A 23402-nucleotide genomic window follows, 5' to 3' on the forward strand; every position below is an offset into this window, starting at 1 on the left:
GGAGGGTGGTGGACAGCTCGATTGCAGGCGTTATATTTGGTCTCTCCTCTCATCCAGCGTTACAGCCTCAGTCATTGCTGGACCGGCCAGATCTCTTCTCTTCCCCTTTTCACACAAAGGGTGGCAAGTGTGTGGAACAAGCTTCCGGAGGGGGTAGTTGAGGCAGGGACTATCGCAACGTTAAAGAGACATTCGGACAGGTACATGAATAGGGCAGGTTTGGAGGGATATGGGCCAAGCGTGGGCATGTGGAAACAGGCCCTTCGGCACAAATTTGCCCACACCGGCCAACGTGCCCCATCTAGTGGGACTAGAGTAGATGGGGCACGTTGGGCGGTGTGGGCAAGTTTGGGCCGAATGGCCTGTTTCCACGCTGTATCACTCCAGGGCTTGACAAGATAATTGTGCTGAGAATGTAATGTCTTGTGGATGAGTCTCGAACACCTTGGGAATTAATGAAGGGCCTGTTTTCACGCTGTATCACTCTATGAGTATGACTCCTTACCTCAGATTTCCTGCCATTGTAGCTGGCCACAAGGAGGCTAGGATCTGCTGAGTCAATTGGGCATTTCCTCCTCCCCTGCCTAATCAAACGGGCAGAGTTGCTGCCTCACAGCGCCAGAGACCCGGGTTCGATCCTGACCACGGGTGCCGTCTGTACAGAGCTTGTACCTTCTCCCCGTGACCTGTGTGGGGTTTTCTCCGGGAGCTCCGGCTTCCTCTCAAACCCCAAAGACGTGCCGGTTTGCAGGTTAATTGGCTTTGGTAAAATTGTAAGTTGCCCCTGGGTGTGTGTGGGATGGTGTTAGTGTGCGTGGATCGCTGGTCGGCACGCACCAGGTGGGCCGAAGGGCCTGTTTCCGCGCTGTATCTCTAAACTAAACTACACAAAGCCTAAAGATCGCGAGTTACCGTGCTCTCCTTGCAACGGAGTGGGGGCCAAGAAGCCCATCTGCACCAAAGATCTTGATCTGCACTTCAGGTGCTCCAATTCTAGATCGTGTAGTTGGGGTTAGGTGGGTTGTCAGAGGTGCCCCCCGGTGGTGGCATCTGGTGACTGCTCCTGAGGACCTGCAGGGACACAGAGGTGATAATATTCCTCAGCAGATGCAAGGACCACATGAGACGGAGCTTCACAAACATGCTCTCCCAATCAACCAACATCACATAGAAAATAGGTGCAGGAGTAGGCCTTCAAGCCAGCACCGCCATTCAAAATGATCATCCCCAATCAGTACCCCGTTCCTGCCTTCTCCCCATATCCCTTGATTCCTAACTCTAACTCTCTCTTGAAAACATCCAGTGAATCGGCCTCCACTGCCTTCCGTGGCAGAGAATTCCACAGATTCACAACTCTCTGGGTGGAAAAGTTTTTCCTCATCTCAGTCCTAAATGGCCGACCCCTTATTCTTAAACTGTGTGACCCCTGGTTCTAGACTCCCGCCAAGACGAGAAACATCTCTCCTGCGTCTAGCCTGTCCAGTCCCTTAAGAGGGACCCGAAATGTCACCCATTCCTTCTCTCCGGAGATGCTGCCTGTCCCGCTGAGTTACTCCAGCATTTTGTGTCTATCTTCGGTGTAAACCAGCATCTGCAGTGTATGGGATGATTGCTGGTCTAGGTGGGCCGAAGGTATCTCCACAGTCTGAAGGATGGGGGAGGGGGAAGGGAAGGGCAGATAGGGGAGGGAAACTAAACTGGATGAGCAGGGGGTAGGGGGGAATTAGGCCATATGGCCCATCAGGTCTTCTCCGCCACACAATCTATCTCTCCCTCCTAACCCTATCCCCTGCCTTCTCCCGAAAACCATACTATCACTCGTACTAACCAAGACTTTATCTATCTCTGCCTAAAAAAAATATCCATTGACAGCCTTCTGTGGCAAAGAATTCCACAGATTCACCACCCTCTCAGTAAAGAAATTCCTGTTCAATTCTTCAGAAAGGAACGTCCTTCTATTCTGAGGCTGTGCCCTCTAGTCCTAGACTCTCCCACACGTGGAAACATCCTCTCCACATCCGCTCTATCCAGGCCTTGCACTATTCTTGTACATTTCAACGAGGTTTTTCCCCTCATCCTTGTAAACTCCAGCGAGTCGAGGCCCAGTGCCATCAAATGCTCGTTATACGTGCAGGAAGGAACTGCAGATGCTGGTTTAAACCAAAGGCAGACACAAAATGCTGGAGTAACTCAGCGGGACAGGCAGCATCTGTGGAGAGAAGGAATGGGCGACGTTTTGGGTCGAGTCCCTTCTTCAGACTGGTTGTGGTGTGAGCTATTGCGTCCGCTACTCTAGATGTCAGCAGATCTACATCGGTGAGACCAAGCGGAGGTTGGGCGATCGTTTCGCCGAACACCTCCGCTCGGTCCGCAATAACCAAGCTGACCTCCCAGTGGCTCAGCACTTCAACTCCCCCTCCCACTCCGTCTCCGACCTCTCTGTCCTGGGTCTCCTCCATGGCCACAGCGAGCAGCACCGGAAATTGGAGGAACAGCACCTCATATTCCGTTTGGGGAGTCTGCATCCTGGGGGCATGAACATCGAATTCTCCCAATTTTGTTAGTCCTTGCTGACTCCTCCCCTTCCTCAGTCCCCCTGCTGTCTCCTCCCATCCCCCAGCCTTCGGGCTCCTCCTCCTTTTTCCTTTCTTGTCCCCGCCCACCCCCGCCCCCGATCAGTCTGAAGAAGGGTTTCGGCCCGAAACGTTGCCTATTTCCTTCGCTCCATAGATGCTGCTGCACCCGCTGAGTTTCTCCAGCTTTTTTGTGTAACCTTCGATTCTCCAGCATCTGCAGTTCCTTCTTAAACATGGTTGTGGTGTGATATGTGATTATGATATCCCTCTCCCTCCTGACCCCCCCCCCCCGCCCGTTTTCCTGCCTTCTCCCCGTAGCGCCTCACGCCTTCACGTACCACTTCTCTCCACGCTCAGTGATCCTTTCACTTTGGGGGTGGTCCCGGCCAACATGGCCTGACTGGCGGAGAGGACCCGGACCCTGGCCGTTGCTTGCGGCTTCGACTGCGGCTGCGGCTGCGGCTCCGTGTCCCAGCTGACCTGCGGGGAGCGCGGTTGGCAGGGCGCCGTCTTCACCGAGGCCTCTGGCGGCCGCTTGCCGCCGTCGCCGCCGGCCTCCGGCGGGTCGCCCAGCCGAAAGTGGGCCGAGCCCAGGCTGGTGGTGCGCTGGTGGGTGCGGGGGGCCGGCACGGGGGGCGGGGGCACGGCGGGCACCCGCACCGGGCAGGCAGTCGCTCGGCGGACGATGGGCCTCTCGTCGATCGGCTGGGTGAGGGGCGCGCACATGGGCTTCGAGGTCCAAGGCAGGCTGGCCTTCGGGTGGTGCGGCGGTGGGAACGTGGGTCTCGACGGCACGGGTTTCTTCACTGAAACACAGAAGCAAAAAAACCCTCGCAGTTCGAAACATAGAAATTAGGTACAGGCCATTCGGCCCTTCATGCCATCACCGTCATACAATATCATCATGGCTGATCATCCAAAGCAAGCGTTGTCTGCGGAGGGCGTTCAGCATCGCCAAGGACTGCTCTCACCCCAACCATGGACTGTTTACCCTCCTACCATCCGGGAGGCGCTACAGGTCTCTCCGTTGCCGAACCAGCAGGTCGAGGAACAGCTTCTTCCCGGCGGCTGTCACTCTACTCAACAACGTACCTCGGTGACTGCCAATCACCACCCCCCCCCGGACACTTATTATTATTTATTCAAATCATTTGCTATGTCGCTCTTCAAGGGAGATGCTAAATGCATTTCGTTGTCTCTGTACTGTACACTGACAATGACAATTAAATTGAATCTGAATCTGAATCTGAATCTGAAAATCACCACCCCTACACATAATGATCTGCGTTGGAATGGTCAGGCTCATCATGCAACGGTGAAAGCAACAGGTGTCCTAAACTTTCTGAGGCACAACTTTCATCACTGTTCAACTCCTGTCAAGGGGAAGCTATACTTCACCCTCGTTAGACCTCATTTGGACTACGCAGTTGCAGCATGGGACCCATACACAAATAAATACATTCCTTCCATCGAACGTGTCCAAAGACAGGCAGCTCGATTTGTTACTAACACCTATGAGAGAGAAGCGAGTGTCACCAAACTTCTGAATTCTCTGGTCGGGGTGGAACCCTCACCAAGACAGACAGACGTGAAGCTCACCGTTTGACCTGTTTTTACAAAATGTTAAATGGCCAGCTCGACATAGACTACAAGACCTACACCAAACCCAAACCAATTAGGAGCAGACGAGGGCATTCGATCCAATTTGTGATCCCAGCTACAAAGACAGATGTGTGTACAGCAATTCGTTCTTCCCCCGCACAATTAAAGCATGGAATAATCTCCACCCAACTATAGTTACCCAACCAGATGCAACTAAATTTAAAGTACCTCTTTCTTCCCAATAACCCTTTCTGGCTTAAGCCCTCCCTTCACCACCTCCAGTTTAAATTCCATTTGGAATATTTTGGAGGACCAAGAAACCAAGAAGAACCCCATTGATTCCGTTAGCCCCAAGAGCTATATTAACTCTCTCTTGAATACATCCAGTGAATTAGTCTCCACTGCAGGGGGGGGGGGGACAAAATGAGTGCCGGCGTGCTTTGTAAATTTGTCAGTGCCGTAGGTAGCCGCTATTTCAAGAAGACCAAGGAGCTCATTGTAGACTTCAGGAAGTCCAGAGGCGGCACGCACACCCCCATCCACATTAACGGGACGGAGGTGGAATGTGTTTCTAGCTTCAGGTTCCTGGGAGTCAACATCTCCGATGACCTCTCTTGGACCCACAATACCTCTACTCTGATCAAGTAGGCTCATCAGCGTCTCTTCTTCCTGAGGAGACTGAAGAAGATCCATCTGTCTCCTCAGATCCTGGTGAACTTCTACCGCTGCACCATCGAGAGCATCCTTACCAACTGCATCACAGTATGGTATGGCAACTGCTCTGTCTCCGACCGGAAGGCATTGCAGAGGGTTGTGACAATTGCCCAACGCATCACCGGTTCCTCGCTCCCCTCCATTGAGTCTGTCCAAAGCAAGCGCTGTCTGCGGAGGGCGCTCAGCATCGCCAAGGACTGCTCTCACCCCAACCATGGACTGTTTACCCTCCTACCATCCGGGAGGCGCTACAGGTCTCTCCGTTGCCGAACCAGCAGGTCGAGGAACAGCTTCTTTCCAGCGGCTGCCACTCTACTCAACAACGTACCTCGGTGACTGCCAATCACCACCCCCCCCCCGGACACTTATTATTATTTATTCAAATCATTTGCTATGTCACTCTTCCAGGGAGATGCTAAATGCATTTCGTTGTCTCTGTACTGTACACTGACAATGACAATTAAAATTGAATCTGATCTGAATCTGAATTTGTCTTCATTGTGTACGCAAGCAAAGAATCTCACTGTGCCTAGTCACAGTATATTCCTATTGCTATAGAGTGACACATCCGACTACAACCTAATATGCAATCCCCTGGTCAAGCTGAAACGTTACCCATCTCAGATTGACTATCTCAGATAGACTGACTGACCCCCCCCCCCCCCCCCCCCCCCCCCCCCCCCCCCCCCCCCTCCCTCCCCAATCTTGGGCTTTCCACCCATCCCCTTGTTTTGATATTTCATTATCCTGTTGAGAATATTAGCAGACCAATTTCCCTCCTGGGGCAGATCAAGTTCCGTCTCATCTATTGCATCATAGAATATGTTTTTTGTCGCTAGCCCCGCTTATCGCTCACCTTTCTTGGTCAGGTTGTTGGGGGTCTGGCTGGTGAGGTCAGCCTGGTTGGGCGCTGTCTGGTTTGGAGGGGCTTCCACTTTGCTGGGACCCTCCTCCACATCTGGCGGAGGTGACGATGGACGAACCAGGGTGCGTTCTTCACACAAACTCCTGTCGGAAAAGACGCAGAGCGGACATTAAGCGCACACGGTTCGACTCTGGCATCACGTTCAAACAAGCGCTTATGGTTTAGTTTGGTTCAGCTTGTGCAAAACACAGGATGTCGCGGTGACTTGTCACACGTGACGACAATGCATTGTTCGTTCATTCAGCCACAGGCCCTTCGGCCCACTGGGTACGCACAGACCAGCGGCCCCCCCCCCCCGCCCCCCCCCGCACGCTAAATCTATCCCACACACACTGTCTGGGGACAATTTACAGAAGCCAATTAAGCTGCAAACACGCACGTCTTTGGAGCGTGGGAGGAAACCGGAGCACCCGGAGTAAACCCACGCAATTCACGGGGAGAACGTGCAAACTCCGCATTGACAGCACCCAAACTGGCCTTGTGACCGTGTGGGTTTTCTCCTGGTGCTCCGGTTTCCTCCCACACTCCAAAGACGTGCAGGTTTGTAGGTTAATTGGCTTTGGTAAAATTGTACATTGTCCCCAGTGTGTGTGTGTGTGTCGGATAGTGTTATTGTACGGAGTGATCGCTGGTCGGCACGGACTCGATGGGCCGAAGGGCCCGTTTCCGCACGGCAACCCTAAACTAAACTAAACTGAACTGAACTGAACTAAACTCAGAGGGAAGTGGAAAGTTCAAGTCGAGACATAGTAGCCCAAGCGTGGGGAACAATGAAATTTAGGAGCATTGATTACAATTTTTAGAATAACCAATTAAAAATCTGAACCTACTCATCCTTCAGTGCCGTGACCTCCTTGAGTGGGGGAGGGGTCGTCTGTGCCGGCTCCGTTGAGCCAGTGTCTTTCTTTGTCGAGGTGTAACTGGAGTACAACGAACTTGGGCCGAACATTCCCGACACACTGAAATCCAAATCTGTGAAAACAGAAGCAGTTTGCGAACACTTCAAATGTATGTGCAGAAGGAAGGCACTGCAGATGCTGATTTACACCGAAGATAGACACAAAACGCTGGAGTCTCGGCGGTCGAGGCAGCATCGTTGGAGTGAAGGAATGGGTGACGATTCGGGTTGAGACCCTTCTTCAAACTTCAGTCGCAACCTGAAAGTTAACACAGAGAGTGGTGAGTGTGGAATTCTCTGCCTCAGAGGCCGGTTCTCTGGATACTTTCAAGAGAGAGTTAGATAGGGCTCTTAAAGATAGGGGATATGGGGAGAAGGCAGGAACGGAGCATTGATTGGGGATGATCAGCCGAATGGCCTACTCCTGCACCTATTGTCTATTGTCTATCTAAACGTCACGCATTCCTTCTCTCCAGAGACGCTGAGTTACTCCAGCGTTTTGTGTCGAAACATTTTTCAGTTCAGTTTATGGTGCCAAGCGCAGGCAGGTGGGACTGGCGACGATGGGGCATCTTGGTTGGTAAGGGCACGTTCAGTTTAGTGTCGTTTATTGTCACGTGTACCGAGGGACAGTGAAAAGCGTTTTTGTTGCGTGCGAACACAGTCAGCGGAAAGACAACACACGATTACAATCGGGCCGTCCACGGTGTACAGATATGGGATAGTAGCGAATCCTGGTACACATGACAATAATGAACCGATTCTGACAGTAATACAAAGTGCTGGAGGAACTCAGCGGGTCAGGCAGCATCCATGGAGGGAATAGACTGGTGACGTTTCATAGAAAATAGAAACATAGAAATTAGGAGTAGGCCATTCGGCCCTTCGAGCCTGCACCGCCATTCAATATGATCATGGCTAATCATCCAACTCAGAATCCTGTACCTGCCTTCTCTCCATACCCCCTGATCCCCTTAGCCACAAGGGCCACATCTAACTCCCTCTTAAATATAGCCAATGAACTGGCCTCGACTACCCTCTGCGGCAGAGAGTTCCAGAGACTCACTACTCTCTGTGTGAAAAAAGTTCTTCTCATCTCGGTTTTAAAGGATTTCCCCCTTATCCTTAAGCTGTGACCCCTTGTCCTGGACTTCCCCAACATCGGGAGCAATCTTCCTGCATCTAGCCTGTCCAACCCCTTAAGAAATTTGTAAGTTTCTATAAGATCCCCTCGCAATCTCCTAAATTCTAGAGAGTATAAACCAAGTCTATCCAGTCTTTCTTCATAAGACAGTCCTGACATCCCAGGAATCAGTCTGGTGAACCGTCTCTGTACTCCCTCTATGGCAATAATGTCCTTCCTCAGATTTGGAGACCAAAGCTGTACGCAATACTCCAGGTGTGGTCTCACCAAGACCCTGTACAACTGCAGTAGAACCTCCCTGCTCCTATACTCAAATCCTTTTGCTATGAAAGCTAACATACCATTCGCTTTCTTCACTGCCTGCTGCACCTGCATGCCTACTTTCAATGACTGGTGTACCATGACACCCAGGTCTCGCTGCATCTCCTCTTTTCCTAGTTGGCCACCATTTAGATAATAGTCTGCTTTCCTGTTTTTGCCACCAAAATGGATAACCTTACAGTTATCCTTCGGGTAGGGACCCTTCTTCAGTCGAATTTGAGAAGAGTGACCAGGGAGTCCAGTTACTAGCAGTAGACTCAAGACGCTAGAGTCATTTTTTCTGGCCCTTTTTCCGCCAAAGCTCCTCCCCTCGCCTGTTTCCTTTCACCTGTTGCACTTTCTCCTGCCTCTCCCCTTCTTCAGCTTCCTTCTCCCCCTCCCCACAATCAGTCTGAAGGCCTCGACCTGAAATGTCCCCCATCCCATGTTCTCCAGGGATGCTGCCTGACCTACTGAGTTACTCCAGCACTTTATGTCCTTCGAGGTACAGCGCGACCAGCCATCTTGCCAGCGTACATCAGCTCTATCCTACACACGAGGGACATCTTACAATGACACCGAACCAAATTAACCTACAAAACCTGAATGTCTTTGGAGTGTGGGAGGAAACCGGAGCACCCGGTGAAAACCCACGCAGGTGACGGGGAGAACGTGCAAACTCCGTACGGACAGCACCCGTAGTCAGGATTGAATTTGGGACTCTGGCGCTGTGAGGCAGCGACTCTACCGCTGGGCCACCAAAACGCTGGTGTAACTCAGCGGGTGAGGCAGCATCGTTGGAGTGAAGGAATGGCTGAAGGGTCTACATCATGCCCCCGCTATTAGACAATGAGCAGGATATGTCCAACACCAGTCCAGTCGTCCGAAAGGTTAGTGGAGATGAAACACTGGTGTTCAGGTGGTAGTGTTGCTGCCTCACAGCGAGAAGACACAAACCTGCACGCCTTTGGAGTGTGGGATGAAACCGGAGCACCCGGTGTAAACCCACGCAGTTCACGGGGAGAAGGTACAGACTCCGTGCAGATAGCACCCGTAGTCAGGATCGAACCCGGGTCCCTGGCGCTGTGAGGCAGCGACTCTACCGCTGCGCCACCGTGGCCTTCACGCTCTTCTCCAGCTTAACACACGGCGCCCAGGAGAAGGGGCGACGACACCCAGCGGAAACCCAGGGGGAGGGGGGTGGCGAGGAGGAGCGGAGGGGGCGAGCGGACATTGCAAAGCCGTCTCCACGGGCAAGCGAGAGGGGGCTCCACCTTCTGGGAAGATGCCGTCTGCGTTCTGTATGACCGGCTCGATGACCAGCACCACCTGGACCGACGATGCTGACGCCATGTTCATCATTGAGACCGTCCTGGACAAAGAGACACAGGGAAGGGGTCACGTGTTGTGAATCAAAGACGCGCGCTACGGTAGAGTCATCCCGCAGTCTGGAGCGGGCCAGTCGGCAACATTCCCTACATCTCCCTCTGCCGAGAGACCAACAGGTTTCGGGCAAACTAAAGAACGCCTTTCACCGAATTGGAAACATAGAAAATAGGTGCAGGAGGAGGCCATTTGGCCCTTCGAGCCTGCACCACCATTCAATACTGATCATCCCCAATCAGTACCCCGTTCCTGCCTTCTCCCCATATCCCCTGACTCTGCTATTTTTTAAGAGCCCTATCTAGCTCCCTCTTGAAAGCATCCAGAGAAACGGCCTCCACCGCCCTCTGAGGCAGAGAATTCCACAGACTTGATTCCCCATATCCCTTGATTCCATTAGCCCTAAGAGCTAAATCTAACTCTCTCTTGAAAATATCCAGTGAATTAGCCTCCACTACCTTCTGTGGCAGAGAATTCCACAGATTCACAACTCTCTGGGTGAAAATGTTTTTCTTCATCTCAGTCCTTAATGACCTACCCCTTATTCTTAAACTGTGTGATCCCTAGTTCTGGACTCCCCCAACATCGGGTAACATTTTTCCTGCATCTAGCCTGTCCTATTCCTTTAGAATTGTATATGTTTCTATAAGATTCCCTCTCATCCTTCTAAATTCCAGTGAATACAAGCCCAGTCGACCCATTCTTTCATCAGATATCAGTCCCGCCATCCCGGGAATTAACCTGGTGAACCTACGCTGCACTCCCTCAATAGCAAGAATGTCCTTCCTCAAATGTGGGCACCAAAACTGCACACAATACCCCAGGTGCGGTTTCATCAGGTTGGAGGTGAATTCGGAACAATCAGAGGGCAGACATCAGTCCTTCACTTAGCACAGTAGATTTCTGATTCAAAACAACTTCCTGTTTTTTAGAAAATAGACACAAAATGTTGGAGTAACTCAGCGGGCCAGGCAGCATCTCTGGAGAGAAGAAATTGGTGACATTTCGGGTCGAGACCCTTTCTCAGGCCCTAGTTTAAATTAGAGATACAGTGCGGAAACAGGCCCTTCGGCCCACCGAGTCCGCGCCGACCAGCGATCCCCGCACACTAACGAGATCCTACACACACCAGGGAAATTTACAATATTACCACGTCCAATTAGCCTACAAACCTGTACAAACCCGTAGAGCTAGATAGGGCTCTTAAAGATAGTGGAGTCAGGGGATATGGGGAGAAGGCAGGATTGGTGTACTGATTGGGGATGATCAGCCATGATCACATTGAATGGCGGTGCTGGCTCGAAGGGCGGAATGGCCTCCTCCCGCACCTGTTGTCTATTGTCCTTGGAATGTGGGGGGGTGGGGAGCGGAGATCCCGGAGAAAACACACTCCAGTCACGGGGAGAATGTACAGACAGCAGCCTTAGTCGAGATCGAACCCGGGTCTCTGGCGCTGTGAGGTAACAACTCTACTGCAGCGCCACTATGCCCGGGGCGAAAAGGACAAAATGGCCGCCGCTGTCATAAAGAGCTTTATCTTTGCGCCCGATAGCCTGATGGGAAGGTACAGATGACAAAGCGACCTTTAACCTACCCTTCATTCCTGGGCCACAGAAGGTTGGGTCCAAGCACGATGGCGATGTTCGTGGGTGTCATTTTGTTCACCGCATGGTATTCCGCCAACTTTGCCAGAAACTTAATGAGATACCTGGTTTGGTTTCCAAACAAAAAGTGTTAATCGGAAGCAAGGAACTGCAGATGCTGGTTTACAAAAACAACACACAAAGTGCCGGAGTAACTCAGCGGGTCAGGCGGAATCTCTGGATGACATGGATAGGCGACGTTTCGGGTCGGGACCCTTTGTCAGACTGATTATGGTGGGGGGGGGGGGGGGGGGGGGGTTAGGAAAGGTAGAGGAGAGGAGAGCATAAGAGTCAGTCTGAAAAAGGGTCCCAACCCGAAACGTTACCCATTCCTTACAGTCATAGAGTGATGCAGTGTGGAAACAGGCCCTTCGGCCCATCTCGCCCACACCGGCCAACAATGTCCCAGCTACACTGGTCCCACCTGCCTGCGCTTGGTCCATATCGCAGTGCCAGTGGAAAAACTGGACATGATTACAATCAAATCGTGCACAGACTCTGCGACTCTATACAGATACAAGGTATCTTCCAACCCTACCACTACCCCTCCCTCTGGATTGCTCGCCATTTTGTCGCGTGGCGTTACCTGAAGTTCTTGTAGAATTCCTCTGGCAACTTGGCGGACACTTCCCGCAGCCGTTCGATCTGCTTTGGAAGATCCTTCTCACTGCACAAGGGGGAAATAGTCAACGTTAAGCTCTGGTGGATGTGTAGAGCAAGTTCCTCCTTGTAGTCTCCACCCCATGTGTGTCTTGCGCCCATCACTGCCCAGTCTCCGTGCACAGGAAGGAACTGCAGGTGCTGGTTTACACCGAAGTCTCTGAGGATATGACATGGGCATCACACGCCACAGCACTTGTGAGTAAGGCAAGGCAGCGCCTTTACCACCTCAGGCAATTGAGGAAATTCAGAGTGTCTCCGAGGATCCTCCAGTGCTTCTACGCAGCGGCGGTGGAAAGCATCTTGTCTGGGAACATTACCATCTGGTTTGGGAATTGCTCTGCCAAGGACAAGAAGGCTCTGCAGAGAGTAGTGCGTTCGGCCGAACGCACTATGGGAACTTCACTCACCCCCCTGCAGGAACTATACATCAGGAGGTGCAACTCCAGAGCAAACAAAATCATGAGAGACCCCTTCCACCCCTGCAACGGACTGTTCCAGCTGCTACGGTCAGGCAAACGCCTCCGTTGCCATGCGGTGAGAACGGAGAGGTTGAGAAGGAGTTTCTTCCCAGAGGCAATTCGGACTGTAAACGCCTATCTCACCAGGGACTAACTCTACTGAACGTTTTTCCTTCCATTATTTATTATGTAAAAGAATATGTGTGTTATGATTGTGTTTATAATTTGTTTGGTTGTTTTGTTGTTTGTCTTTTGCACAAAAGTCCGCGAGCATTGCCACTTTCATTTCACTGCACATCTCGTATGTGTATGTGACAAATAAACTTGACTTGACTTGACTTGAAGTTGCATGGAGTAACTCAGCGGGACAGGCAGCATCTCTGGAGGGAAAGAATGGGTGACGTTTCGGGTTCGAGACTCTTCTTCCAACTGACGAAACATCACCCATTCCTTCTCTCCAGAGATGCTGTCTGTCCCGCTGAGTTCCTCCAGCATTTTGTGCCTATCTTCGGTGTAAACCAGCATCTGCAGTTCCTTCCGACACTAGTAAACAGGGATGTGGACTGAGCTAATGTGGTGATATAGAAACACAGACAACGCCTAACAGGACCGACATGGAGTGGCGGTACCCAAGTTTCAGGAACTTCATTGATTATGTTACCGCGAGCACCCACCATTGTAACAGAAGGTTGGATCTACTGTCGACTAAGTTAGACTTGTGGATAATAAATATATTCTGTCATCAAGATCTGGTTTTATTGTAATCAGGTTTCTGTGTAATCTTGCCAGCTAAGTTAAGTTTAGAGATACAACGCAGAAACAGGCCCTTCGGCCCACCGAGCCCGCGCCGACCAGCGATCCCCGCACACTAACACTATCCTACACACACTACAGACAATTTACAATTTTACCAAAGCTATACCATCTGCAAACCTCTATGTATTTTGAGTGTGGGTGGCAACCTAAACTCCTGCAGAAAACCCACTCAGGTCATGGGGAGAACGTACAAACTCCATACAGGTCGTAGTCAGGATCGAACCCTGGTCTCTAGTGACGTGAGGCAGCATCTCTACCACCACAACACCGTGCCGACCCTGAGAATATAAAATCTGTGCCAAAGTCAATAGACAATAGGTGCAGGAGGAGGCTATTCGGCCCTTCGAGCCAGCACCGCCATTCAATGTGATCAAGGCTGATCATCCCCAATCAGTACCCCGTTCCTACCTTCTTCCCATATCCCCTGACTCCGCTATCTTTAAGAGCCCTATCTAGCTCTCTCTTGAAAGCATCCAGAGAACCTGCCTCCGCCTGAGGCAGAGAATTCCACAGACTCACAACTCTCTGTGAGGAAAAGTGTTTCCTCGTCTCCGTTCTAAATGGCTTACCCCTTATTCTTAAACTGTGTGGCCCCTGGTTCTGGACTCCCCCCAACATCGGGAACACAAGCCGTGCTCTGCTGATCAGCTTTGACTGGTGGGCAGCAGTTTTAATAAATCGCCCATTATTTTGCACACCTACTCTGCCCGGCCTTTCAATTTGCCCCTACAGTTACTTATTGTCACGTGTACTGAGGTACAGGTAAAAACTGGTGGCTGGGTTGAGCTGTAGCAGCAGGAGGTACCAGGAGGGGGGTCAGACGGGGTGGGAGATAGAGGGAGAAAGCAGCCCAAAGAAGAACACCCAAGGGGATTTCAGTATAGGAGTAGAGAGGTTTCTTCTGCAGTTGTATAGGGCTCTGGTAAAACCACATCTATATTGTGTACAGTTTTGGTCTCCTAATTTGAGGAAGGACATCCTTGTGATTGAGGCAGTGCAGCGTAGGTTCCCGAGATTGATCCCTGGGATGGCGGGGACTGTCATATGAGGAAAGATTGAAAAGACTAGGCTTGTATTCACTGGAGTTTAGAAGGATGGGGGGGGGATCTTATAGAAACATATAAAATTATAAAAGGACTGGACAAGCTATATGCAGGAAAAATGTTCCCAATGTTGGGCGAGTCCAGAACCAGGGGCCACACAGTCTTAGAATAAAGGGGAGGCCATTTAAGACTGAGGTGAGAAAAAAACTTTTTCACCCAGAGAGTTGTGAATTTATGGAATTCCCTGCCACAGAGGGCAGTGGAGGCCAAATCACTGGATGGATTTAAGAGAGAGTTAGATAGAGCTCTAGGGGCTAGTGGAGTCAAGGGATATGGGGAGAAGGCAGGCACGGGTTATTGATTGGGGACGATCAGCCATGATCACAATGAATGGCGGTGCTGGCTCGAAGGGCTGAATGGCCTCCTCCTGCACCTATTTTCTATGTTTCTAACACGACACAAAAGAAGAACAAAACTAACGCACACCGTGACCACGTACCTGGCAGCTTGGAACCATTCATCATAAAGGTCAAACGTCATGAGGGGCTGAGGCAACTCACGTAGGTAAGACTTCAGTGCACCTGTCCCAGAGAGGGAGGAGGATTAGTTCTACAGCCGTTCAAACGTCCTTCATCAACAGGGGCGACACGGTTTGGCGAGGGGGTAGAGTTGCTGCTGCCTCACAGTGCCAGGAAACCGGGTTCGATCATGATCGGGTCGGCCCGGCTGCTGTCTGTACGGAGAGCGTTTTCACCGGGATCTCCGGTTTCCTCCCACACTCCAAAGGCGTACAGCTTTGTACGTACAGGCATGGTATCATTGACCCTAATGTGTGTAGGATAGCATTAGTGTGTGGGGATCACAGCTTGGGGCGGACTCGGTGGGCTGAAGGGCCTGTTTCCCTGCTGTATCTCTAAACTAAACATCCCATGCAATCTCACTTCAAGCTCTAGCAAATCTTTTCATTTGACAAATACAGTGACTTTAACATCTTAACCCCGAATGTTCTGACGATGGGGCTCATTGGGATTGTTGGCTTGTGTGGTAAGTCTATATAAGCGACTGTAGAAACAAGGAACTGCTGATGTTATTGAGTTGTTTTAACCAAAGATCTGTAGCCTCCTTTTGCTCTGGTATTTCATTTAATTCACATGTTTAATCAATAATGTTTTATTATTAATGTTTAGTGTTTTATGAGTCATTCCTAAGTGTCACTGTATGTCATGTTGTCACTTGCGGGCGGAGCACCAAGGCAAATTCCTTGTATGTGAATACTTGGCCAATAAACTTATTCATTCATTCATTGACACAACATCCCCACAGGGCAACTCTTCATGGAAGCCGGCAACGACAAAAAAATTGTTAATTGTTCCTAGTGTGTTGGGCTGTGTCAGCGTGCGGTGATCAGTGGGCGGCGAGGTCTCGGTGCGCTGAAGGGCCGGTTTCCACGCTGAACCTCTGAACAAAACTAGAGACAGACACAAAATGCTGGAGTAACTCAGCGGGGCAGGCAGCATCTCTGGAGAGAAGGGATGGGTGATGTTTCGGGTCGAGACCCTTCTTCAGACTCAAACTGTCCGAAGTACTCGGCTTGTACTCGCTAGAATTTAGAAGATTGAGGGGGGATCTTATAGAAACTTACAACATTCTTAAGGGGTTGGACAGGCTAGATGCAGGAAGATTGTTCCCGATGTTGGGGAAGTCCAGGACAAGGGGTCACAGTTTAAGGATAAGGGGGAAATCCTTTAGGACCGAGATGAGAAAAACATTTTTCACACAGAGAGTGGTGAATCTGTGGAATTCTCTGCCACAGAGGGTAGTTGAGGCCACAGTTCATTGACTATATTTAAGAGGGAGTTAGATGTGGCCCTTGTGGCTAAGGGGATCAGGGGGTATGGAGAGAAGGCAGGTACGGGATACTGAGTTGGATGATCAGCCATGATCATATTGAATGGCGGCGCAGGCTCGAAGGGCCGAATGGCCTACTCCTGCACCTAATTTCTGTGTTTCTATGTTTCTAAACTGTCCGAAGTAGGGACTCGACCAGAAGCATCACCCGTTCCTTCTCTCCAGAGATGCTGCCTGTCCCGCTGAGTTACTCCGGCATTTTGTGTCTATTTTAGGATTGTAGGCTGATTGAATTCTGTAAATTAGTCCCTGGTGTGTAGGATAGAACTGGTGTGAAGGGGTGATCGCTGGTCGGCACGGACCAGAGGGCCTGTTTCCACGCTGTATCTCTAAAATACTTTCAGCGATCTTAATGAGCTGAGGCAGACAAAAAGCTGGAGTCCCACTGAGTTACTCCAGGATTTTGTGTCCATCTTCAGTGTAAATCTGCAGTTGCTTCCTAAAGTAAAGTAGGAGTAGAGGAAAGGAATGTGGAGGGTGCTTTCTTGGCCGACAATATAAATGCGTACCACCAGAGGCCATGCAGGTGGTGTTGGAGCGCAGCTTACCTGCCACAGCATGCGAGTCTGAGTTGAACTCTTCCGGATCGAAGGAGCCGCCATCAAGCGCGGCCTTTAACCGTTTCAGCACGGACGCTGCTGCCGCCAGCCGGAACAAGCCCTGCGCCAGGTGGACAAAACCGGTTTCAAACCTCACGCTAGGCCGGGCGGGGGTTGCACATTCGGCCCCGTGAACGAGGCAGAATGTGCTGTTCCCAAATCATTAGCGGTCGAGTTGCTGCCTCACGGCGCCAGAGACCCGGGTTCCATCCTGACTACGGGTGCTGTCTGTACGGAGTGTGTACGTTCTCCCCGTGACCTGCGCGGGTTTGCTCCAGGAGCTCCGGTTTCCTCCCACACTCCAAAGACGTGCAGATTGGTAGGTTTTATTGACTTGGTAAAATTGTAAATTGTCCCCAGTGTGTGTGTGTGTGTGTGTGTGTAGGATAGTGTTAGTGTGTGTATGTGTGTGTGTGTATGTGTGTGTGTGTGTGTGTAGGATAGTTGTGTGTGTGTGTGTGTGTGTGTGTGTGTGAGTGTGTGTGTGTGTGTGTGTGTGTGTGATAGTGTTAGTGTGCGGGGATCGCTGGTTGTCGCAGAGTCGGTGGGCCGAAGGGCCTGTTTCTCCGCTGTATCGCTAAACTAAACTAAACTAAACTAAACTAAATGTACAGGTTTACAGGTTAATTGGTTTCAGTAAAAATTGTAAATTGTCTCCAGGTGTGGTATATGGGGTGATGGGTGGGCGGCATGGACTCGGTGGGCTGAAGGGCCTGTTTCGGCACTGTATCACTAAACCAAACTAAATGTACAGGTTTGCAGGTTCATTGGTTTCAGTAAAAATTATAAATTGTTGCTAGGTGTAGTATATGGGGTGGTCGGCATGGACTCGATGGGCCGAAGGGCCTGTTTCTGCACTGTAATTCCAGAGTCTAACGTAAAGCCTAACGCAGGAGAACTGAACTTTATTTATGGAACTATATTCTGCACTCTGTATCTTCCCCTTTGATCTACCTATTGTTCTCGATTGTATCCATGTGCAGTATATCTGCTTGATCAGGTAGCAGGCAGTGAAAGCTTTTTCGCTGTACCTCAGTACACAGGACAATAATAAACCTACACTTCAAAGTGACCGGGGGTGAGACTGGTCCTTGATTGTGCTGCTGGCCTTGCCGAGGCAGCGTGAGGCATAGATGGAGTCACTGGAAGGGAGGTTGGTCTGGGCTGCATTGCCTGCTCTCTCCGAATTAATCACAAATTCTTCATTGAAAACGTTCCTTTAATTCTAAAAACATCTAGAATATTTACTAGAATGTTGCCTGGGTTTCAGCAACAAAGTTGCAGAGGAAGGTTGAACAAGTTAGGGCTTTATTCTTTGGAGCGCAGAAGGTTAAGGGAGGACTTGATAGAGATTTTTAAAATGATGAGAGGGATAGACAGAGTTGATGTGGAAAAGCTTTTCCCACTGAGAGTAGGGAAGATTCAAACAAGGGTACATGACTTGAGAATTAAGGGACTGAAGTTTAGGGGTAACATGAGGGGGAACTTCTTTACTCAGAGAGTGGTAGCTGTGTGGAATGAGCTTCCAGTGAAGGTGGTGGAGGCAGGTTTGTTTTGATCATTTAAAAATAAATTGGATAGTTTTATGGACGGGAAGGGAATGGAAGGTTATGGTCTGAGCGCAGGTATATGGGACTAGGGGAGAATATGTGTTCGGCACGGACTAGAAGGGTCGAGATGGCCTGTTTCCGTGCTGTAATTGTTATATGGTTATATGGTTATCTTATCTGCCACAGTGTGTGAACTCTTTGGATGTCTTTGGGCAGGTTTGAAAAAGATTAAAGTTCTGTCTTATTAATTTGAAAATAGAAAAGGCCGTCTTGATTAACAAGAATACCAGCTGCAGAAGTTAGTGGTTTGTCTAATTCCGGTTATAACCACATCCAATTAGGTCTTTCCTTGAACAGCAGCGTCAGGCTTTCTGGCATTATCTCACCAAGCTATCACGATTGACAAGAACAGAGCCGTTGAATCATTCAGCCTGAAGCCAGCCCTTCGGCCCGTCATGTCCCTGCCGACCAAAAGGCATTCCTCTTCACTAATGCAGCCCTGACTGTTTATCCCGCTGTGCGTTGGCAATTCCAGTGCTCGCCCAGAACCAGGGCCCACAGTTTAAGAATCCAGAACCAGGGGCCACAGTTTAAGAATAAGGGGTAAGCCATTTAGAACGGAGACGAGGAAACAATTTTTCACGCAGAGAGTTGTGAGTCTGTGGAATTCTCTGCCTCAGAGGGCAGTGGAGGCGGGTTCTCTGGATACTTGTAAGAGAGAGCTAGATAGGGCTCTTAAAAATAGCAGTCAGGAGATATGGGGACAAGGCAGGAACGGGGTACTGATTGGGGTTGATCAGCCATGATCACATTGAATGGCGGTGCTGGGTCGAAGGGCCGAGTGCCCTACTCCTGCACCTATTGTCTATTGTCTATTTTTATGAAAAGTCATGTAAGTCAAATTCATTTCACTGAATTCATTTCATTAAAGTCTCTGCCTCTGCCGACCAGTCAGCCAATATTAACATGGAAACATAGAAAATAGGTGCAGGAGTAGGCCATTCGACCCTTTGAGCCAGCACCGCCATTCAATGTGATCATGGCTGATCATCCTTATTTTTTTGGCGTATCTTTCATTCATTGTTCTTTATTTCTCTACATCATCGTCTCTATCACTCGCTTCCCTTTCCCGTGACTTTCAGTCTGAAGAAGGGTCTGGACCCGAAACGTCACCCGTTCCTTCTCTCCAGAGATGTCGCCCGTCCCGCTGAGTTACTCCAGCATTTTGTGTCTATCTCCGGTGTATAACCAGCAGCTGCAGTTCCTTCCTCCACACTTGCCAATCATCTGTTCTATGCTGTGGATAACAAGAGCCTTCCTCACCTTGACCTTGACCTTCCTGGTCAAAAAGGCTTTTGGCACATTGGCCTTCATCAGTCAGAGTATTGAGTATAGAAGTTGGGAGGTCATGTTGCAGTTGTATAAGAGACCGCATTTGGAGTATGGTGTTCAGTTCTGGGCTGCCGTGTTATAGGAAAGATGTTGTCAAGCTGGAAAGGGTATGGAGAAGATTTACAAGTATGTTGCCGGGACTAGAGGGTGTGAGCTATAGGGAGAGATTGAGTAGGCTGGGTCTCTATTCCTTGGAGCGCAGGAGGATGAGGGGTGATCTTATAAAATTATGCGAGGAATAGATCGGGTCGATGCACAGTGTAGGGGAGTTGGCACTCGACTGAGAGTTGTCTTGGCATCCTACCTCTTCTTTCATTCCTTTCTCGAGCAGCATCATGACACAGGCCTCGATGGGAAGGGCGATATCCTGCCCCCGGTTCTCCAGGTGCTCCTTCAGCGGACGGCCATAGGCAGGGTTCTCCGGGATAACAGCTTCCCGCACAGAATGAGGGTGACGGAACAGAGGGAGGAAGCTTGGTTAATGTACCCGCGCCCAACAACGCCCTGGGCACTTAGTCCACGGCGCGCGAGATTCTGGTCGTGTAAACCAGCGCCACGGTATACCAATGCGTGTGAGAGGAAAGAGAGAGAGACAAGGAGAGGGGGGAGAGAGAGAGAAACAGACAGAGAGATAGAGGACCAAATCTGAGGAAGGACATTATTCAGATTCAGATTCAGATTCAGATTCAATTTTAATTGTCATTGTCAGTGTACAGTACAGAGACAACAAAATGACATTATCATGTTATTGCCATAGAGGGAGTACAGAGAAGGTTCACCAGACTGATTCCTGGGATGTCAGGACTGTCTTATGAAGAAAGACTGGATAGACTTGGTTTATACTCTCTAGAATTTAGGAGATTGAGAGGGGATCTTATAGAAACTTACAAAATTCTTAAGGGGTTGGACAGGCTAGATGCAGGAAGATTGTTCCCAATGTTGGGGAAGTCCAGGACAAAGGGTCACAGCTTAAGGATAAGGGGGAAATCCTTTAAAACCGAGATGAGAAGAACTTTTTTTCACACAGAGAGTGGTGAATCTCTGGAACTCTCTGCCACAGAGGGTAGTTGAGGCCAGTTCATTGGCTATATTTAAGAGGGAGTTAGATGTGGCCCTTGTGGCTAAGGGGATCAGGGGTTATGGAGAGAAGGCAGGTACGGGATACTGAGTTGGATGATCAGCCATGATCATATTGAATGGCGGTGCAGGCTCGAAGGGCCGAATGGCCTACTCCTGCACCTAATTTCTATGTTCTATGTTTCTATGTTTCTAGAGGGGGGGAAGACCCAGAGAGAAAGGGGGGAGACAGAGAGAGACAGAGTGACAAGGTTGGATCAGAGCACAGTGCCGGCCCTCCGTCCTAGTTCTCCAGCTGCTCCGTCTTCTAGACGGGGAGGTAAAGTCCCTGTTTTATGCGGATGACTTGGTTCTGCTGCCCCCCACAGAACAGGGACTGCAGCAACAGTTGGGCCTACTTGATGAGTGCTGCCAAAATTGGGCCCTCCAGTAAATCTAAAGAAAATCAACCATGATTTTTCAGAAAAGACCCAGATGCCAGGAAGATAAATACAAATTTACTCTCAATTTACTGTTATCGAACCCACTGTGAGCTATACTCACCTCGGCCTAACTGTTTCAGCATCAGGGAACTTCAATATGGCAGTGAATGTACTAAAAGAGAAAGTTCGAAGAGCTCTGTACGCAATAAAAAGAAGATTCTACAACATCCAAATCCCAATTAAAATCTGGCTTCAAATATGTGACAGTGTAATCCAGCCTATTGGGCTTCATGGTAGTGAAGTATGGGGCCCACTCAGTCAGTGGGAAAATGGGAAAAATTGCTAGGGCCTCACTGTTTTATTGTGCCAATTCGAGATCAAGAAGGCAATATGTATCCAGGGGTGACAGTTACTGATATGATGCACAAAGAAGGTCTGAATGGAGTTGATAATGGAATTCTCGTCTTTAATAACATTCGAATTCCAAAAGAGTAAATGGGAAAAACATACAACGGAGGCCCTGCACGCGGAATTTTGCCGGAACATCCTCCGTATCCAAAGGAAAACACCAACAAACGCATGTCGGGCAGAACTAGGCAGATACCCACTGATAATAAATATCCAGAAAAGAGCACTACATTTTTGGAATCACCTTAAATCTAACCCCCCAGATACCCTCCAGTTTAAAGCCCTTCAAACACAAGAGGGGAACCCAGAAAAGAGTTCCCTGTGTCAGTTGGTACTGAGACTAACTACCCCTACGTTAACCCCTATCCAGTTAAACCCTGACCAGCCCCAGATCAATACTGATCCCCCAATCACCAGTTAGAGGGAACCAAATGATCAAACAACGTAACGAAACGTACTTGGAACATTGGGATCAAGAAACCAAAAGCCAAAGCAGATTAGAATGTTACCGTGCCCTAAAAGGAGATTATAAATGGGCAGACTATCTCTCAACTGTTACAGACATAGAGCAGAGACAGACCCTCACCTAATACAGGTTAAGTGACCACTATTTGGCAGTTGAAAAAGGAAGACAGAAGAGATTCTGGCAACCAAGAGAAAACAGAATATGCGGCCACTGTTTGCCAGATGAGGTTGAAACACAGTTGCACTTCCTCCTAAAATGCAAAACATTTGACAAAACAAGGAAAGCAGACTTTGACAAACTCAGTGAGGCAACCCCTGATTTTAAAGAACTAGATGATACATCAAAACTAAGAATAATCCTTGGCGAAGGAAATACGGCTCATCTTGGTGCACAATACGTAACAGCATGCCACAACCTGAGAGACGGTGAATGACCAACATGTACATATGTACGCACACACTAATCGACATTAACTAACACTAAGAAATGAATATTGAATTGCTAAACTTGCTATTGTGTTGTGCTGCTTACAGCTACAAAAACGTGTAGCAATCAATAAAGAGCTATCGGCCTATTGCAAGTTTATGTACAGGGACATATCTATCCATACACTGTATACTTGTATTTATACTTATGCATTTCAAATATGTATGTCATGTTCTATACTTTGGCAATATAACAATGTTTTTTTATCATGCCAATAAAGTTTTAAAATTGAATTGAATGGAGTGAGGGAGAGACAGGGAGACAGGGAGAGAGAGCAACAGAGACAGAGAAACAGAACAAGTGAGACAGAGAGACAGATAGAGACAAAGGGATCGAGGGAGACAGAGAGAGGCAGGAAGAGAGAGAGAGAGAGAGAGAGCGGGGGAGACAGAGAGAGACAAAGAGAGTGAGGGAGATGGGGAGAGAGAGGCAGACGAGAGAGAGAGAGAGAGAGAGAGAGAGAGAGAGAGAGGGGGAGAGAGAGGGAGAGAGAGAGGGAGAGAGAGGGAGAGAGGGAGAGAGGGAGAGGAGAGAGAGAGAGAGGAGAGAGAGAGAGAGAGAGAGAGAGATGCAGACAGAGAGAGAGAGAGGAGAGAGAGAGGAGAGAGATTTCGACAGAGTAGAGAGAGAGAGGAGAGATAGAATAGAGAGGGAGAGTGGAGTGAGAGGGAGATATAGAGAGACAGAGATGCAGAGAGAGAGAGAGAGATAGAGACAGAGAGAAAGTGCAAGTGTGGGAGAATGTTTGAATGTGAGAGAAAGGTGCCTGGGTCAATAGGGGAATGTGTTAGTGTCTAGGTGTGAGTATGGGTGTGTGTTATGGGGGTATGAGAGTGTGTGTAAACAGGAGCATGAGAGTGTGCCAGTTTGTTGATGTGTGTGTGTGTAGGTTATGGGTGTGTGAGTGAGTGTGTGAGAACGAGAGAGAG

The 23402-nt window shown here is 49.5% G+C and overlaps 1 protein-coding gene across 1 annotated transcript in view; it reads right to left on the reverse strand.

The window, feature by feature from the left end:
* Positions 1-463: 463 nt before the first annotated feature.
* The window catches only part of LOC129713788 (SH3 domain-binding protein 1-like), a 60677-nt gene continuing 37738 nt past the window's right edge, over positions 464-23402 (reverse strand). Inside the window, exons 10-19 of the mRNA XM_055663091.1 lie at positions 19919-20046; positions 16622-16733; positions 14665-14746; positions 11772-11852; positions 11137-11250; positions 9434-9531; positions 6648-6789; positions 5749-5900; positions 2915-3382; positions 464-1071 (exon numbers count right to left, since the gene is read on the reverse strand). Of these exons, the coding sequence (XP_055519066.1) occupies positions 1025-1071; positions 2915-3382; positions 5749-5900; positions 6648-6789; positions 9434-9531; positions 11137-11250; positions 11772-11852; positions 14665-14746; positions 16622-16733; positions 19919-20046 (1424 nt within the window). The 3' untranslated portion in view covers positions 464-1024. The remainder of the gene's footprint in view (positions 1072-2914; positions 3383-5748; positions 5901-6647; positions 6790-9433; positions 9532-11136; positions 11251-11771; positions 11853-14664; positions 14747-16621; positions 16734-19918; positions 20047-23402) is intronic.

The sequence above is a fragment of the Leucoraja erinacea genome, chromosome 37 (genome assembly GCF_028641065.1).
Source record: "Leucoraja erinacea ecotype New England chromosome 37, Leri_hhj_1, whole genome shotgun sequence".
Taxonomy (NCBI): domain Eukaryota; kingdom Metazoa; phylum Chordata; class Chondrichthyes; order Rajiformes; family Rajidae; genus Leucoraja; species Leucoraja erinaceus.